Source organism: Rhea americana, unplaced genomic scaffold, assembly GCF_003343005.1.
Source record: "Rhea americana isolate MKP2758 unplaced genomic scaffold, rheAme1 scaffold_1, whole genome shotgun sequence".
Lineage (NCBI taxonomy): Eukaryota > Metazoa > Chordata > Aves > Rheiformes > Rheidae > Rhea > Rhea americana.
The window spans coordinates 18,304,940-18,324,614 of NW_028185038.1; the positions used below are offsets into that span (position 1 = coordinate 18,304,940).

The 19,675-nt window shown below is 43.3% G+C and overlaps 1 protein-coding gene across 1 annotated transcript in view; it reads left to right on the plus strand.

The window, feature by feature from the left end:
- The window catches only part of EXOC4 (exocyst complex component 4), a 370,959-nt gene that overhangs the window by 243,809 nt on the left and 107,475 nt on the right, over positions 1-19,675 (plus strand). The window contains exon 11 of the mRNA XM_085299740.1: positions 16,218-16,437. Coding sequence (XP_085155866.1) covers positions 16,218-16,437 — 220 coding nt within the window. The remainder of the gene's footprint in view (positions 1-16,217; positions 16,438-19,675) is intronic.

Genomic DNA, 19,675 nt, shown 5'->3' on the forward strand with positions numbered 1-19,675 from the left:
TTCCCTTAGTTGTATTCACATTTTTACCCATTTTACCCATTTCTGGTAATTGAAAAAATGTGCAAGTAGCAAGAAAAGACTATAAAGAGACCAAGCACAGTTTACAATACAGATAGCCGACGTGTTTTATCAGGAAATCACAGCCGTGTTTTGTAAGGCTTCTGCTGGATGATGTCTTCACAATCCTCACTGTTTTCTTCCACTTACTTCATCTCCCCAAGCTCACTGACTAGCTCTGAGATATGTCCTGCCCTGCGGGAACTTAAAATAGAAGCACAGGACTTTGGTTGTGTAGTGACTTGATGCTTGCCCCTACAGCTGTAAGGAATATCCTTGAAGACCAGTAAATGTAATTTTTTGTTTGTTTGTTTGTTTTACAATCGCTGGTAAAAGGCCACAGGCTTTCACAGCCCCAACACCGCAGGGTTTCCAGCTGCTCCAGACTGGCCGTGGCCGGAGCTGGTTACCACTGTGATCACCTGTGTCTGGTGGCCAAGGGCTTCCTGTGCTCACTCGGCCAAAGCTCAGTGCTGGGAGCACCCGCAGGATCCGCAGGGCCAAGGGTGCCCTCGGGTAGACCTTGCCTGGCAAACAACAGCCCCTGTGTGACCCGTGCTGGGCGCTGGGCAACTCTCCTGCTGGAGCTGGGGCTGGGCAGAAGGGAGCTGGTGGTGGAGAGAGGAGGGTTAAAACCAGCTCCAAGCAGACCCACAACTGGGGAGGAAGAAACCCCACCATGGACATCACATTGCCCCTGGAGAAGACCTCAGAGTGGTGACAATTTCTTTGGAAATTCCCTTCCTTCACACCGTGGGAAGACTGAAGCCATCAGCTGTAGCGTCAGGAAGGACATTGGAGGGATGAGCATCACACTGGGAAAAAGGAGTAGAGTTCTCACGTGTAACAAATTTCAGGCTATTACTCTTATTAATGAGACTCTTCTTTATTAATTAGACTGTATTAGCATTATCGTAACTGGACTAATCTTGCTGGATGTTGATAGATTGCTAAGATTTAAGGGGGCTACCTGGCGCTGTGCGTGTGCTGTGTCCCTTTTGCCCGTAACAGGCTTTTGAGTGTAACACCACGGGCCCATACCAATATGCTTCATATCTGGGAAGATTAGATACCAGAACGCTGCCGTCCCATCTCAAGCAGAGTGGTACCTTTGTGCCTTCTGCATTTGGCCATAAAGGTAACTTTGTCCTGCTCTAAAACGTTGGTCTTTTTAATCTGATAGTCGGTAATCAAGAGCCTTGGTGTTCCTTAAGCTGTTCTGGCACCATCATCTTGTACAATTACATGTTTATGGAGCAGACTGCTGCTTCTCATGCACTGCATATTATCAGTGCAAACTAATTATAGGATAATAAAACTTCCCCCGTATGAACATAAAATGACGTGAGCCAGGGTCAGAAAGTAGTTTTCCCAATGGCAATACAATCCATATATGTTTATTCTGTGTTTTCTAACAGCTTCACTCACTTTATTAGGCTAATAAATTACAGGTCTTTCCTAAAGATCGCTCTGTCTGTGGGCAGAAAGCAGCTGTCTGGGGTACAACACATCATATGTCAGCAATTCCTCATTTCCTTTTTTTTAAGATCAGGGGCTAAAAACAAAATATCGTGCATAAATGGAGCTACGCAGGGAACTGGTTCAGTTAGTGTGATTCCTGGCATCATAAATCGCAGAGGGCGCTGAAGCAAGTGTCCTCACCCTTTTGAGAAGAAGGATGAGATCCTTAGGGGAGATACACAGTATAATTTGTCCGAAACGCAGCACCTCCAGCAGCAAGGCGTTGTTGGTCAGGGCTATTCGGATGAGGATCCTTCTTTTTTTCCTCCTAACCATCAGTTACCAGCTTGCGCCAGTCCCTGGATGCTGGGTGAGATGGATGATCGGAGGCAAGTCAAACGTATGGTTTTCATTGTACTTATTCTGGATGCTCTTTCTGTTCTGTTCAAACACTCTCTGCAAGCATTTCTCGTAAAATGAGCCCACTGAGCCTTGTTGCAGCCCTTCAGAGAAATAGTGGTGGCTACTGAAATTATGCTGCAATTTCACTTCTGTAAATATCTTCAAGGACACGTGGCAAATTTTGCATCATGTCTTTTTCCGCAGCGCTGGCTCTGTAAACAAGGTGCGTGCTTATTAATGACGAGAGCCCGGAGCGCAGCTGGTTCTTTGATCACTTTTTCCTGCCTTCCTAAATAGCGATATTAGTGTGTCCCAGTTGAGTTAAGTTTCTCTGCCAACTTCCTAATGAATGTGATTAGGGTGAAACTGCGGGTAGCTTAGCCTAGCCCGGCTTGATTTGTAATCTAGATCTCCAAAGTGCAATGTGTTTACGCTGCCTGCTATTTGTGTATTGGATCTTTGTGTTCCCACGTAAATAGCTGTAACTCAGCAGTGGGGACACAGCTATGGTTGGCGCCAGATTCGGCAAGATGCTGAGCCTTCCTCCGTGCTGGTGCGTGCCCGGGGCCAGTGAGAAGGTAAAGTAGTTGTGCCAGGGTTGTACTCTAGTATTTGGTTGTGTGCTTGCTTACTGGGGTTTCTCAGAGGGATTTGTGTTGTGGATGATCTTATCTCATAATTTCAGTGTGGGGAGGCTTTGTATTTATTTATTCAGTTGATGTAATCATTAATTTTGATGTGGTCCTAGGCTCGTGGTGTTTGTCCTCAGAAGAAGGAAAGAATAGGCAAAGATAAGTGTGCTGCAGAGTATAGATGGTCCTTAATCAGTAAGGAACAGAACAATTTATAAAAAATGGTGCTGTACTTAATGACTGTGTTTTTTTCCTCAAACCAAAGCCGTAAAATTGTTATCCTCATTAAAGAGCTGTAAAGTTGCCTGCTTGAAGTGGCTCAGCACGCTAATGCTTGCCTCCTTGTAGTGCAGTTGCTCCTCTGTTGGCTGCAGCTGCATGTTTTTGAGTCCTGGTGCCCTCGGGATATTGTTATTCATAATGAGATGGCAGCGAGTTTCTAGATCCTGTTCAGGCTACCAAGGGAGTTGTTATCCTCAGTGACGAAGGAAGCAGAAGAGGAGCCCAGGTCATTCCAGCACGGGCTCTCTGGCTGTATCTGATTCCATCACTAACAAATCAAACCTTTTGGTGGTCAGCATGTTTCTGAGGTCTCCTTGGAAAGTCTTTTATGATGTTGTTTCTAGACCTATTGCATGCGTGCAACCTGTTCCCAGGTTTTAAGCTATCAGCTACTCTTTGCCTCAGTTTCCTTATTTGTAGGATTTGCCTATTTTACTTCCCCTAAGATTTTATGGAATCAGACTTTCATAATCAGAGAAATCTGGAATACAGAACAGCCTTCTTGAATACTCAAACGTTATCCTATCTGGATTCTCAAGCTAGGCCATAAGATATATGGGAACAATCCAGGGGTCTGTTTTGTTCTTCACTTAATGACAGAGTTTCTTTGAGTTAGATTTATTTGCCAATGGGTTGTGTTGTACTTATAACTTCCCTTTCTGTCTACCTCCTCTTTGCATTTCCTTTTCTCCACTTTGGTTACTAGACAGAAAACTTTGATTTACTCACTATCAAAATCTACTTGTTTGCAGGATGTAGCAAATTACATGCAGTTACCTGAGTCACTTACGGTTGTTCATCTTCTCCATCTGATGCATTTCAAGACCAAATCTTTCTTGGGACTGGGTTCAGTATTAAAACATACCAAGGAAGCTTAAGGGATGAGCCACTGGGTAGGACATTCACTGGTGTATAGGAAGTCACTGCTCTGCTGCAGATCTCCTGGGTGATGGTACCTTCTGGAATGGATGGGACAGTGCAGTAGGCATGTGAATAGAGCAAGCTGTCCATGAACCAGGATTCTCAAATACTCGGAAGAATATAGGGCTGTGGGCTGGACAATGGGCTGTAACCATTCTGCAGTGGGTGGTTAACTGGGCCTCCTGGCTGTTTCTCCAAGTTGACTATGTGGAGAGCCACGCATGAGATAGTGGACAGCCTGACCAGCTCATCAGTCGTGTGACTGGAGGCACCATCATGGTTGCGGTGTCGGAGTTAGGTGTCCGTAGCAGGCAGTCTAAATCTAGCCCTGAGACTCCACTGGAGGCAGTAGTTTCATGAGGCATCCGATCCCCTGGGGCGTTCTGGGTGGGAACTGGAGTTGTGATCTTTTGGATTGGGCTTTCCATTTGTCCCGATGAGTTTTTGGAGGACCACCAGACATAACGGCTGGGCTGCACCTCTGTTACGTGTGCTGGTGGCTGCTCAGGTGGTTGGATGATGGTGAAGGATCATGCCATCTATCTGTTTATTTAATGGCATGTCAGCACACCCCAGATCAGGAGTAATTGGCTTGACAGACCCAAAGCCAGTTATTAGACTGTTTGCTATCAGATTGGAAAAAGCAGGCAGAGGAGCAGAAGACTGCAGCAAAGCTGATCTGGTGGTGTATCTTGTTGCAAGTGCACTTGCAGTCTGCCCACACAGTTCACGTGCTCTGAAACCTCTGGCTGCCTGGAGTTTTTCCTAGTTTCCATCCACTCCAAATCCATCCTTGCATTCTTATTACAAATCATTATAATGCAATCTAATAAAACAGTTTGCATAAAGATGGTGCCCATTTATAAAGCTGTCACCACAGCTACTCTATTAATAGAGCCATTTTAAAGATTTATAGTCAGCATATGTTACTTTTTACAGGGGCCAGATTGAGAGCTGTGGGGTTTGAGCACGAAAAATGTGCCACTAGATCAGATTTTAAAATAATATGAATAATAAGTTAATTTTTAAAAGGCTGTTGTGTTCGGAAGAGACTGCAGATTTTTGTGTTGCTGGGGCTTTTTTTTCTCTTATCACCACATTTGAGAAATGGTCAACAAAGTGAATGTGATGGGACATTAATTAAAAGAAAAAGGATTTAAAAATATGGAAAGTTAAAGTTAGTGAGCTATTTCCAATCACTTCGTCTAATAGGACAGCTGTATGTGGTGGTTCTGTTAACAGCTTTGTTCGTGCATGGTGTTGAAGTGTTTTATATGCATTTAAGGAAACCTCCCAATATTTCTATGAGGCAAAGAGGAATTTGTTTAGGACTGGCCATCAAGTTTCTTGAAAATTATAACACCCTTTAAACAAAGCTGTCTGCGTCTACCTTGTGCCGCGCCAAACTACTCAGTAGTAGTGAAGCCACGCGACCTGTTGTATTGCCATGGGAAGCGAAGCATTGCTCAAACAGTGAGTTAAAGCCAGAGCAGCAGTGGGATCACCCAGGTCTTACTGTTCCTGCCCGGCTCCAAACACGAGCCAGTGCCTTTAAGCATCCACATGCCCCGGGTTCATGTAAAATAAATACACTGCACAACTTCTACAGAGAGCGAGATTGATTGACCGTGGTGAGTACATTTATCTTCTGGCTTCTGCAGGATTGGATTTAAATTACAAATGGATCGACAGTGGGTAATTTAGTTCAGTGGTCATTTTGGATTATCATCTCCATCAACGAAGCAATCTTATAACGTGGAGGCAGCTGACAGGCTTTGCTCAGCCTCGGTCGAGTTTTGGGCTGGAAGCTTGCAGTTGCAGGGACTGGAGCGCAGAGATTTGGCAGTGCCCTCTCAGAAGAGCAGCAGTGTTTGCCCGAAGCCTTGCTTCAGTTCAGTGTGAACCTAAAACCATGGAGAATATATGATCCTTCAGTGACAACTGCTAAAGAAGCAGATCTTCAAGGCTGTGTTTACGGTCAAAGGTGAGATCTGGGGGACAACGGAGCCATGCATCGCTGCTCTCTGCTGTCCCCATGAGCTTGAGGTGCACAGTGCCGTTTTCTTGTGGCTTGCTGGCACGTTAGTACCATTCCTTTCTGCACTCTTGGGGCTCTTCTGCAAATGTAGCTTACTCTTCACTGCACCCCTAGAAGGACATAGCTCTACTCCTGTTCTACCAACAAGGAAACTGAGGCTCTTTATGCAAGAACAAAGTCCCCGAGCAAATAAAAAGGAGACAAAGCCACCTGAGCGCGGGTCTCCCACCTCCCTGCCTTGCATCATGAGGGATGTTCAGCTGCTTAAAAGGCTGAAGAAGAGATTTGCTGCATATAGGGAATAAAGCTGCTTTATATTTGTTCTCAAAATGAACTCGGAGGCCCAGCATTGCTCGTGCCGTAGCTAGCAGCAGGTGGGCTGAGCAGAAGGGGCCCTGGCCTCGCAAAAGCTGCCACATGCGTCGGGTTGATAGGAGAAGCTGCTCTGCAGAGCTGCGTGGGCAGGGGCACACGTGTCCCACCAAAACGTGGCCAAGGGGAAGTGAGCAAATGGACAGCGCTGCCCAACATTGACATCGGAAGAAGTTTTGTCTCGATGCTACGCGGTAAAAACATTTCCATTAGAAAATACACAGCAGCGTCTTCAGGATCTGAACAAAGCTCTGATCTTTTATTTTTTTTAGGTCTGATATAAAAAACCTTCACAAATATGAGGAATAAGCTGCATGGAAGTTAATTCATCTGCTTGGCGGGGGTGATGGGCAGAGTCCACAGGGCCACTCTCCTGGGGAGTCACAGACCCTGCATTGCTTTTATGGCCTGTGCTGTGCTAAATGTGCTGAAGCCACAATTTTCCCCTTCCCACCGAGGTGCCCTCGGGGAGAAGGTATGGGCTTCTGGCTTTCTCTGAGATGTACTACTCCAAGGACAAATAAATTTCTCCAAAACCCCAGGACTCTCCAGTGTTTTCATAGAGGGGGAGCTGAGAAGAAAGTGAAGAGGCCAAGTAGCAGCACGTTTTGGTTGTCGAAGATGAGCAAGTCTCCTCATTGCTTAGTGTTTGATATTAAGTGCTACTTTCTGACACTTGTTTCATAAAACATGCTCCTTTGCGGTGTTTTTCGGTTTGGTGCTGAGTGCCATGCCAGAATTCAGCTGTGCCCCTTGCGTTTCGTCAAGTTAGGGTTCTTACTTGCTCGTTATTGAGAATGATGAAATGTCAAGCAGGCGTTCTGCCTGGGTAATAAATGGTGCAGTACTAAGCAAAGTAGACAGATATTACTGGTTGTTTCATAACTAGTAGCACTTTTTAAGGAGTCACGGCAGAGAAGCAGCGCGGTAGGATAACGCGGGGGAGAGAGGTTAAAGGGATGTCTGCATCAGTACGGGGCGAGGTGAGGAGGGGTCCGGCAGTGAGTCCCCTATCTTGGCGAACGTTTGCAACAGCCAAGCTACTACAACTTAGTTACTGCCTTAGTTACCAACCGCCTGCTCCTAACCCTTTTTGTGTGCCCAGTAACAGATGGTTCATGCAGTACGTGCAGTTGGCAAAGGCGGAAGGGCACGCGCAGCCCCATACCGGGTCTCACCCGAGGAGCCGTAACTCAACATCCGGGGTCGTCCCTCCATACCAAGCAAACACAAGGAGGTTTTTGCCCACAGCGGGATGCTTGGTCTAAATGGGACAAGCTGCGTGGCGTGATGTCCGGGGTACCAGCTGATGCCACCGGAGAGCAGGGCCAAGTTCCCAAAACCTCAGCAAGTGCTGCCCGCTGCAGTTCAGCTCTGCAGCTTCGGCTTGCTTTGCTGGCATGGGGCTGTGGTTGCACTCATGCTTCTCCTTTCAGGTCCATCTCCATCAAAGAACGAACTAATGAGTCTTGTGCTCGAGTTACTCATCCTCTTGTGCCTGAAGGACGAGCAGCTGTGTTGCATTTGCTCTCGGAGGGAGCTCCTCTTGGGTTTTCCAGATCTGTAAATGCCAAATTCAGACCTGTGGCACCAGTGATTGCCTTGTTTCATCTGCAGAAGAGGAAATAACATCCTCACAAGGACGATGTCTAGAGACAGAAAAAGAATAAAGTTAGACTTTCACTGCTGGAAATTTGCAGGCCAATAAACCGATCTTTGACTACGGTGGCAAATGCTTGCAGTAGTGTCAGTGAAGCTAACAGCCTCACAAATTTACAGGTGGGCTCCGGATCTGGCTCATGACACCAGAGTTCCTGTTGAGTTTCTATTTCTAAGTGATGTAATGTAGCCCTGTACAGTATATTTCCCTGCATTTTGCCCGTGACTGCGATGTTTATATCCCATTTCACAGATTTCATTTCCCAGTAATAACTTTGAGTTATGCCGGTTTGTTCCTTTTGAAACTAAATTTCTCGGGGCGGCTCGCAAAACGCTAGGCTGTTCCTCACGTAGACCTTACAGCCTCTGGAAAAAAAGCACCTCCAGATACGAGCGGCATTTTGGCAGCTCCCGAGCGCGATTGAAATGCAGCCGCGTCCTGAAGCCTGCTCGGGCCCCCGCAAGATACAAGCAGATAGATAGCAGGAGAGACGACCGTCAGTCGAACGGCCTTGCCAGAAACTTTTAATCAGGTTGGATCTCGCTAATGCTTGCAGCCCATTAATTAATTAACTAATGTCTAACATGCTCTAGGTGATGCTGCTTGAGCGGGGGGGTTGGACTAGGTGATCTCCAGATCCTCCAACCTCAACCATTCTGTGATCCTGTAATTACATTGTGCAGGCTCCTGTAATGAGATCTACTGCTCAACAAGGTGAGAATAAAACGCGAGGAAGAGGCTTTCCAGCAGGTCCCCCAGACTGCTGCCACTGGGGTGAAAGGAGGCGGAAGGATGTTTCCACTTGTGCCAACAGTGGTTAACGAAAATTTTTGGAGACTGGTGGAACCCAGATGCGTCCCACAATAGCAAAGCTTTGAGTTTCAGTTGCTTCTCCTCTGACCGTACGTTTCCTTTCACCCTTCCCAGCAAATGAAAGCAATTTTGCACGCCGCCCTTCGTTTAGGCAAGAGAGATGCATTTCTAGCAATTCCGAAGCCTTAGGTCTCAGCAATTCTGGCTCTACACCTTGCCGTCCAAATGCTAGCCAATATTTCCCTCTGGAGACATCCGTAGAAATTGCACTTATTTTGCCCTGAAATATTGGTGCAAACTCCATAAGTAGTGTTCTTCGGTCATTAGATGAGTGATGTTTTTAGTGCAAGCTGCTTGTTAAACTGACATTTTTTTGTGTGTGTGTATGTGTTGTCCAAAACAGAATCCGAGCAACTCCGAAGCAAGGATGTATTTATCCTTGTATTACATCTGTATGGGAAAGAAAGATTATTTACCCTCAGCTCCTGGGTGAGCAACCAGAGCACAGAGGAAAGAGATTCCTTAAAACTCGTGATTTTTTAGCCACTACTTAAAAGATAAAGTTTCCAGACCATCTCTCATATGCAGATGCCCAAGCTGTCGGCTCTATGGGGACATACCTAGAAGCTTTAAACTACCCAGAAGAGCTCTCTCGCATCAACGAAGGGTTTTTTTGGACAAGGGGTTTCTGTTTGTATAGGTCAAGGACTGAAGTGACTGTTGTCGACAGGGTGATCTGACAATTTCCTTAAAACAGCCCATCAACGTCCACCGCGTTTCAGTGTCCTGAGTGTCTGCTCCAGCAGGTGCTGCCAGGAAGCTGCGTTAAGCTGAAACGTTGATATTTTAGCAAAAAGTGCCCCAAAGTTGGTGTTCTCACTTAACACCCGTCATTTTTCTTAGATCTTACCTTCCTGGCTGTTTTCTACAGTATATTTTAAAATAGGAGGAAGTTAATGGGTTTTGCTTGAGGGTAGCTGGTCAGGTTTTAAATACAGCTCCTGTAGCTAAATCACCATTGAGCATCTCATAGCTGTTTATACTTTTAAAAAATACATAATTCAAATATATGCAATCATAATTATTATTTTAATCATATGTTGCCTCACCTAGAGAAGAGCTTAAGCCTTCATTTCTGCTGTTGTGCCCTGCACGCTGCTCCTTTGAGACTGACTTCTTACGGAAGCTGCTCTGTTATGGTGTGCACAGCCGAGGTGCTTATCAGCAGCACGCTTCTCCGGGAGGGAGCAGTTCTGGGGCAACTGATAATGTAACCAAAATAACTCCCTGTGGTCAAAGTTTTATGCGAAAACAGGGTGCGTTCTGTTACTTTAGTACCTACCTTGTTGATCTTTGGTGACAAACGGTCTCTGGTCTATGTGCTGCAGTGGATGTTTTAATTTGATTGTATTTACTGTATGGTATACACGTGTAATAATCAGTACGTTCGGGCACCATGGGAGCATCAGGATATCTCACTTTGGCAGAGAAGAAAGGACAGGGTGGGATAGACTGTGGAATGGATCAGAAATAGGTTTTATTCCAACTTAGTCCAAATCGATCATTATGCACGGCAACGGTCTTCTGCCAGCCAACGGAGCTGCACCTTGCTAGTTATCAAAGACTTGAGCAGAAGACTGTTGCCTTTGACTGTCCGTTCTGCTGATCCTCTCCTGAAGCACCATGTTTGGGTGTGCAGGCTTCCTACGCTAAAAGTGGACAACCTGGGGCCTTCTAGGCATCTATCTGAGCTTGAACATGTCTTCAGACCTTCAAGAACTTAAAGCATTGGATGTTTTCCCTCTGTTTATCTGCCTTGAGTCTAAGCAGCTAGTTTGTTATTTGCCCTCTGTCCGCATAAATCCAATTCAAAAGATTTCTAATATTTCCTTGGTGTTTCCTTACTATGTGTAAGCCCGCCAAAATGTTACTTCTCGCAACTTGGAAGTTTTAATCACTAAGCGGGGAGGAGAACAGTTTAGGATCATACAAAAATGAAACAAGCTGAAATGTAAATTTAGGCTGAACATCTGCAAAAAAATTCTTAATAAGGTTTTGGAATATTTTTTTAACTGCCATTCATTTATTTGAGGAGGGAATTTCAGATGCTATTAACATCATCATTAAAAAAGGAGCAGTTGATGTTACGCACTTTCAATGACATGCCTTCAGTTTCTTGTAATGATTCTTTGTAAAAGATCTTATAAGAAGAAGACAGAAGAAGGCCTAGGGAAGGTGAGATTTGCAGGTTTCTAAATCAATCCATGTAGCTTTTTTAGGTTTTATGTTTTTTATTATACACTCTCAGCCTAGGTAAGACAGTCCTTGTAGGCAATTAAGTCGTGAGTTAGAATGAATTAAATTTTCTGAAATAGCTTGTCTTTTTTTTTTCCTTTTTTAATCCAAATGACTGTCATTTACAAAAAACGATACTTCGTTTCACCGAAAGTGCTTTTCTGTCTAAGGGGAATGCATAATTGTAGCCACAAATCACCTCGAACGCTTTCATAGGAAGATAAAACAAGTTAAAAATTGTACTCTACTTTGAAAATGCAAGTTTTGAATTCAATATAAGATGTGGATTTCTGTTGTTTCCCACCTGCTGTTTTCAAGACCTCCGTCCTGGTCAGACTTTCCGTAGAAGTGTCCTTAGGAGCAGCGATATCCCTTCTGCTGATTTTTAGGAGTTCAGACAATTCTCCTTGCTACCTACGGTGACTGTTATCGAAAATCTGGCGGCACACCTAGCTTTGCGTTTTTATTCAGAGAAAGCATCTCAGCATTTTGCAGGTCGGCAGCTATAGTGGTTATGTTAAATAAGTGTAATTGCTAAGCCTTAGGGGAATTTTTCTCTCCTGAAAGTGCCATGTGACTCATTCTCACACATTTGGAGAATACGCCCCGCAGTGTGTTAACCTTTATGGGTTTTTCTTCAGCTTTCCTGTGCCAGGGAGAGATGATTTTAAATGAGGTTGTTGATACTATTTCAGAAACCACTAGTAAATTACAACTGAATGGTTCTTTCTCTAGTAGAATAATCGAAGCAAATGGAATGTGAATCAAAGCTCTTCCTCCAAGGCCTTCTTTATGGCCTGTTTTTACAGTGAGCTGTGTCTTGAATTTCACTCTTTGGAGAGTAAAAAGAAAATAGTAGGGGATAAAATGGCTCAGCAACACAGCTTTTTGCTGTCGTGATTTTTTTTCCTAATTTGGATTTATGCACATGCGTGTATGTCCAGAAGCCCCTTTGAAGAGTCGTAGATGCAGCATGTGTTCGGATTTACCTCCCGTGGTGCTCTGCTTTATTGCAATGCTAAAAAGTTGTCAGTGTTTCTATTTTTACTCATTTTTTAGTAGGTGGATCGTTGACCAAAATGTGATTTCTTATCATGTAGACCTTTTTCACACACAGCCGTATATGTTGATATTTAGGATAGTCACAGGTGATATGATTGCTTTTTTTCGACATCTTAATAGTTACATGGATGGCTTTTATGAGTAAAATGGGAACATTTTTGGAAAGTGCTCTCATAACTTTTTTAGATAGACTGATAAGCCTTTTTCCTCCCCTTAGAAAGATTAGATTATGTTTGAATAAGTTAGTTATTTGAAATTTAAATAAATAAGCATACCTGTACATCCTCGAAGAAAGGCACATCTCCCATGCTCCTAAGGGGCTTTAGTTTGTAGCAGCAGAAGTTCCCTGGTGGACATAATTCTGCCCATACTTCAGCAGGACCAAGCTAAGGACAGGGATCATGCAGAGGTCCTGGTTTCTGGGCTAAAGTCTACCTCACCCTGGAGTCCTTTTTCAGGCTCACATACCTGCCTGGTGGAGGATGTGATCTGATTTAAGTGCTAAGAAGAGAGAAGCCTAGGAGGACCGACAAGGAGAGTAGGATAACTGGTGGCCAAATTCACAGAAACAGAAGTCATATGAGGAAATGACTGGCCAGAAGACTGAGGTTTGTGAGTGGTGCAGTCAGCTGTGGGACTTCTAGCAGAAGTGTCTGATTCCGTGTCACAGTGGTTCACACAGAGGACAACAATTTTCCATGGCTACATGTTACTCTGTTCAAGTAACAGAGTTCCAAGTCTGTGAACTACTACGCAGCCTGCACTGGCTGTCCGAACAGTGAGCATCCTGTTCCTAGCAGAAGGGAAGGATCTGCTGCTGAGAGCAACGGTGCATCGTTGTGTGATTTAAGACTGTATCATAACGTCCTGCACACTAGGCCAAATGAAGGTGACATAAGCAACTTCAATTCTTGCTTTTGCAAACTTGTTTGACTTTGCATATTTAATTCTTATAATAAATTTATACAATTATTGTGTTTTCCATTAGAGTAATCTTTTCCAACGGCATTCCGAATAGTCCTGCCAATATAGAATGCGTAGAGTGCAGCATTTTTACAAAGTAATGTGCTAGAAGGATTTTTTTTGGTGAAAATTTGCCTAGTATCTATATTTGAAGTCTTGCAATATTTGCTCAGGCACTCCAGTGATGTTCAGAGGGGTTTTCCTGTCAGTAGAATGAAGGCTGGAGCTCCACACTGGTTGCACCATCTTGAGAACTCCATTTGCAGAGCAGATTCATGGACAACCAGCAGTTAGTGCCCCTGCACATGCACGGTGTGTGCCTAGGAGTGGTCATTGCTGATGAAGATGTGGTGAGGACAAGTCATGCTTGAACCACAGCAGATCACAGCAAATTGAACCCCAACCCTCCTGCTTTAGGCTGTCCCAGTTAGGAATGTAGTTGTACCTTTACAGTATCAAATTTCTGAACTTTTAGGGGTTTTCCCTGTAAGAGATGTCCTGAGATCCATACTAAGTTTTTCTTTTTCTTTCCTCAAACAGGACTTCCATTTCCTTCGGTAGAGATCTTTTGATTAAATGAAGACTTCAGAAATTGACTGTCATTCATTACCATTATCATTTAATCAGACTATCCTTGAACAGTCAAACTTAAGGTCTCTCTCCTCTATATCCTGTACACCATGCTTTGCACGGTTTCATTCTTAATAAGTTTCTCCTCATATCAAGCTTAAATCTGCTTTGCTAAGCTCTTGGCCGTTTGGTCTGTATCACAAGTGTTGCTGAGCACTCATAAAACCCCCTCTCCTGGAGTCATTGCTATCTAACAGCTTTCACATAATCTGTGATTACTTTATGGTCTGTACTGAATGAAATAATGATACACTCTTGATCCTTACCACTATTAAATGAGCCTGTTGTCTTGTTTATGCCAAGAAATTAAATCCTATTAGAACATGTCAACCGCCATGATTCATTTTTCTAATGAAGATAAAGCCTACTGAAGATTAAGGCATGGGTCTTTAGGAGAGATCTGAGATGGTGATTAATGACGGGTACTGGGAGTCAAAATTTCTTGATTATGCCTCTGTCTAACACTGACCTTTTCTCAGGCCTTGTGCAAGCAATTTTGTTGCTAGTGTGGCAAACACTTAGAAATACCATTTAGCTATTGCAGGATAAGAAGTTACCCCATATCAGCAGCTCTGATGCCTTCAGAGATGTCTCACCAGCCGGAAACTCTAGTTTGTTACTTGTTACTTGTTTGTTAGAAGAATACTTTATTCTTCTAACACAAGTCTTGGGTCATTTATGTTGGCTTAGCAATATTTAAGTATTGAATTATTTTTTTAAAATGTGAGTTGTCCCCTTCACTGAAATTACCTATTTCAAATTCAGATCACTTTGCCTCCCTTTTCCCATCTGACAGAGGTATAATGGTATTTGGCTACGTAGTGCAGGTATTGTAAGAGTTAATTCACATTTTTTGATGTGTTCTGCAGATCAGAAGTGCTAGATAAATAAACTTAGAGAGTACAGAATATTACAGATTTATTGGAAGACATAAAAAGATGCAGTAAGTCACAGCTGAATGTGGTCCCATCAACTTTGACAGCATTCCCGTAAGGACATCAGTGGTTGTCACTCTGCAGAAGCTGATGACATTAGGTCTGTTGTATCAGAGATAAGTTCGGTGGCGTTCATTCTGCTCTCTTCCTGGATGACTCTGCAGTTTCCCAAGCTGCTAAAGCCTGCTCACGGTATCGATCTGTGAAAGCCAGGGAGTAAAACTGCCATCTTTTGCCCTTCTCTCCATACGACGTCTCTCTTTGGAGAGACAATTTTCCGCCTTTATGTGAGCAGGCCTCCCTGCGGAAGCAATAGCCACGTTGGCCTGAGAATGATGAAGTCACCACCGCAGAGGCTTTAGGGAGAAAATTGTTTAGATTTGAAAGAAATCACGTTACTAGAATTGACGGGAGCTCCTCGGTCAGTCCTCCGAAGGGAAGCTGCCTCTTCTGAAGTGCCAAACGTGGAGGTAGAAAATTATGGGCAATTAAGCAGACTTCGTTGAGTGTTTAGGAACATGGCTAGTGCTAAGGCATCTCTAATAAATACTAACTGCACTGGAGCTGTTAGAAATGTCTCGATTGCAAAAAAAGTCTTTCCTGGTGAGGAAGAAGTGGCATTTCAGGGGTGTGGAAGGTTTTACCGCATATATTGAGAGATCCAGGTTCAAAAACTTGCTTCTACTCCTAATTTGCAGATCAAGGTTAAAAACACTCTCAGCCTGCCCAGGTTAAATAAAATATTAAAAATTGCAAGGCACTCGCATGCAGTGATGAAGAAAGCAATGTAAATGCCATACACATTTTCTCCCTTTTTGACCAGAATATATCAAGCTGTTACGATTCCTGAATTCCTAGTTTTGTAAAAGTATACAAATTTGAAAGCAAAGCCAACGTTGTTGCCTCAGATATAAGTTAGAGAAATAATGAGGTAGTTTCTAGAAGAAACTCCTGTCTGATAAACCGATGGCATTACTAAAATAAAGATATTTTGCAGGAGGAGATGGCAAACATTTTGTGTTAAAATATTCTGAGAATCAGCATCCTGTTTGGCATATGCAGGAATGGGATCATAGTATAAAACAATAAAACATAATAAAAGTATAATACGAGCATACGTAATGCAGTGCGATATCAGCATAATATGTATGCATCACTTTGATGACTTCTCCAATACTTCTAGGTGCAATAAACTTATATTCATTTTAGAGATGGAAACCCACCTACCTGTGGGATTTGAATGAACAAACTTCCGAAAGGAAGTTTGTTTTTCAAAATGACTTCCAGCATCCTGACTTTTGTTGTAGGGGTTGTGTTAAAAAAAAAGAAAAAGAAAAAAAAGTCAGATCTCTGCAGAGTGTCTCAGATAGGGCGTTGGGACATTGGATAGATAATGCAGGAATCGTGCCTGGACTGTGGATTCTTACCACTTGCCTGTGTTTGTCTTCTGGAATTGACTGTTCTCCTTCAGCAGTTGGGTCTTTATCTTGCCTGCTGTTGGCATTTTCTATATTTTTAAAAGCCATTTTAGAGGCCTCTTCTACTCTTCTTGCCTTAGGTCATAGTGGTCTGCAGGGATTCCATCACTGTTGGGGCTTGGCTTTGGTATGTAGGAACTACAAATGCAACACCAAGGCGTTTAGAGCAACTGCAGCGTTTGACTACGAAGACTTCTTCCCTTTTCTGTGTTGCAGATTTATACAAGAGATAGAGCACGCCATGGAGCTTGGCCCAAGCAAGCAGTGTCCACTCCGCGAGTTCCTCACCATGTACATCAAGAACATTTTCCTCAATCAAGTCCTGGCTGAGATCAATAAAGAGATAGAAGGGGTCACAAAAGCATCTGATCCACTGAAAATATTGGCTAATGCAGATACCATGAAGATCCTAGGCGTGCAGCGGCCTCTTTTGCAGGTAAGAGCTGAGCAAACTGTCGGCAACTGTCTGTCTGTCCATGACTGAGCTGTACATCTGATTGGAACTGCCAGGATTTGTCCCCATAGAGTCTGTAATTATGATTTATTCCAACATTTGCTTCTGGTACAGTCTTTTCTCTACTGATCTCAGTGCATGCGTGAAGAAGTCTCTTGCTGGGACAACTTCTTTTTTTTAAGCTGTAATGTTGACTAGTGATAATAGGAATAAGCACATTTCTGATCGTAAATATGTGGGTAACAGAACAGTATGAAAGCCTCAAAGAAACTTCTGGTGTCGTATTTGTTGCACAAGGCTGAAGGGAATGGACAAATCTGTGCTGTGATTTGAGTGAGGGTCGTTAGCCTTTTAAATTATTCCCTTGCATCTATAAAATTAGGTCCTCAGGGGTGAATAAATATTTGTAATGGAAATAATGTGCGTCTCCTAAGATTTAGGAGACTTTCTATATTATTATTATATTCTATTATTATTTACTTTCTAAATTAGTTTATATCTGTAAAATGTATGTATAGGATAATAATAGCTAATATTTGAAAGAAGGCAGTTGGATTTTTGCAAGTATAAACATTTACTAAAGCTATACGTGTCTGAGTGCTCTGGGTATGGCATGGTCCTTTGACAGGCAAAGCGAAATTAGATTCCAGGGGAAAATCATTAGAGCAGGAGAGACAGGTTCTTTAGATGGTTTAGAAAATCTCCACAAGTTAAAACGTTGTTTTAACATATCATCTCTGCAGCAGCACAGCATCTCTGAACTACCATCTTCTCAGCAAATATAAAAGTAAAAGTTAAACAGCCTTCTCCCAAACTCTATTGCCAAACTGAGAAGCGAAAGAATACGGTGTATTACAAATGATCACCAACATGAAACTTGTTTCAGCCTTAATGTTCACTGAGCATGTCCAACAGAAGATGAGAACAGGGCATTTCTACAAGAACAACTTATTTCTGGGTGTCTCGTGTTGAGCCTTCTAGTGAGATAAAGGCATATTTGATGGCATTTGTCTTTTTTCCAGTGGAACTTCAAGAGTTTTGTAGAGCAGATGTAAGACATGATAGCAAAAAAGCTGCAGAAGTGGTCATGAAACCTCAACAGAGTGTTGAAGGCACCATTAATGAGAGCAGGAGTTTTGTAGATCCAGAACCTCCAGTGCATTGGCTGAGCTGGGCTGGCAGGAGCACAGCAGAGAGCAGCTGCACCACTGAAGAATTTGCCTGGTACACACTTGTTTCACAGTTATCTCCAGCACTAGTAGTTCATCACTATTGCAAGAGTCTAAGTGATAAAAAGCAGGCCAGATCTGTTACTGCCGTAGAAGTCCTCCAAGACTCGACTTCAGAACAGGATAGAAAAAAAAAATGGGTGGTTCTGGCTTCCAAAGCAGGAAAAGTAGCTGAAGATTGAAACTATGAGTTACAATAGAAGGGAAAATTCTAATTATTCGTGGTTTGAGGGCTCCATTGAAGGTGTTACCTCCAGTTTGTTTTGAGAGACCTAGAAGAAAGGGTATATTCTGTGTTGTATTTTGTATAGTTTGTCTTTTAGGGAAGAACTTGAAATCAGTCTACCCAGGCACCTGACCTTATTGGAAGCTGGAAATACTTTATGGTAATATTAACACAAAAGGTTTGGATCAGGACCATTGAAGCTTTTACCTTTACAAAATTGGATTCTTAACAAGATAATGTATTTGTTGAGATGATTGCTTCATTTGCAGCCACAGAAGTTTGTTGTATCAATACATTTTCTTAAAATTCATTGGGAATTGAAGAGACAGAATGACTTGGAATTTTCTTGTCCAGTTCCTGTAATTTCTTTCTTATGATGGATGGAAATCATTCTGAACTGGAATTATTCATGGTCAAAATGTACATGGTCAGAAGGTCTGCCTGTTCCTGACATTATAGAAGGGTAATTTTGTGAAAGAGAAGAAAAATTGCTGCCTCTTTGAACCAAGTCATCCAAATAGCTCCCTAAAATAATTCTATTGATTTTACATACATATATATAGAGAGAGGAAGAGAGAGAGAGGCTTTTGCTGCACTGATGGTGCTGGAGCATCATCACTGGAGCCTGAAATCTTCACCCTACTCATAGCAGGGGTGTAATGAAAATACAGTGTAGCCTGAATGATTCTTGCCCCTCTCTCCCGGTGCTGTGTTACTTTTTGCTGCCTTGTGTCATCCGTGGAGGGGGTCCCGGCTCGGCCGCCCCGGCCCTTTCCATCCTGCAGATCTTTCAGAGATTTCTGCCGAAGGAGCCGGAGCTGTGGCTTGAACACGGCTCGAGAGATTATCGGCTCCCCCTGCACAGGCTGGTAATAGTAGCTTTTTGATAACTATCAGCGCGTGTTTGAAGTGAATTAGCTTATAGATAAGAGATTTTCTAGCACCCTGTGCCATCATATCCTTACAGATGAATCATCCACTTCTGTAAAGATTTACCAAAAAACCCATAGTGGCTTGTTGTAAATATTACATATAACTAGGATGAAAGTCTTATTTTCCAGTCTTCTGCCCTTAAATGTAAAATATAGTAAATCCCTTCCCTTTAATGGTGACTGAAAGCATGCAACTAATTTGTTCCAAAATTATTCTGCACTAAACTTTATGCTGTAATTGTTTAAATCAGTACTAAATTATGCCACAGGCAGCTTGACAGCTCCTTACAGCCTGCGCTGGTACAGCTGATGGCAAGGTGATAAATCTTTCTGCTCGTTGGTCACTCCTACTGTTGGCCTTGAGAACATGTTGCCGATCTCTCTCCAACCCAAAGTGCTTCGTGCTTTGCTCTTTCAAAGAGAGCGGTGCAGCAGCGTGGAGCTTTCCTTGAAAGCATCTCTGCGACTGGTGGTTGTTGCAGCAGGACTGGGTAGATGACGGGCCCGATAGCTTTCTGACAAAGCTCCAGTGGCTGAAAATCTTGCTTAAAAAGTCATTTCTAAAACCTGGAGGTGCAGCTGGCTGCGGTATAATGCCTTGCTTGAGCTAATTACCCTGTTGCCTGCACCGATTACCCCGATGCTAAGTCGCTTGCTTGTGACTTTCCGAGGAAACGTTCCTGGGGGCCTTGGCATGTTTTCTGCCTGTCGAATTACTGCGTATTAGAAAGAAGAATGGTCGCGGCAAGTGGTGTTTAGATGGCCCATCGGTTGTGGGGGGTGCATGCTTTGATAGCAAGTGGATTTTATTATTTATTGATGTAAACAAATCA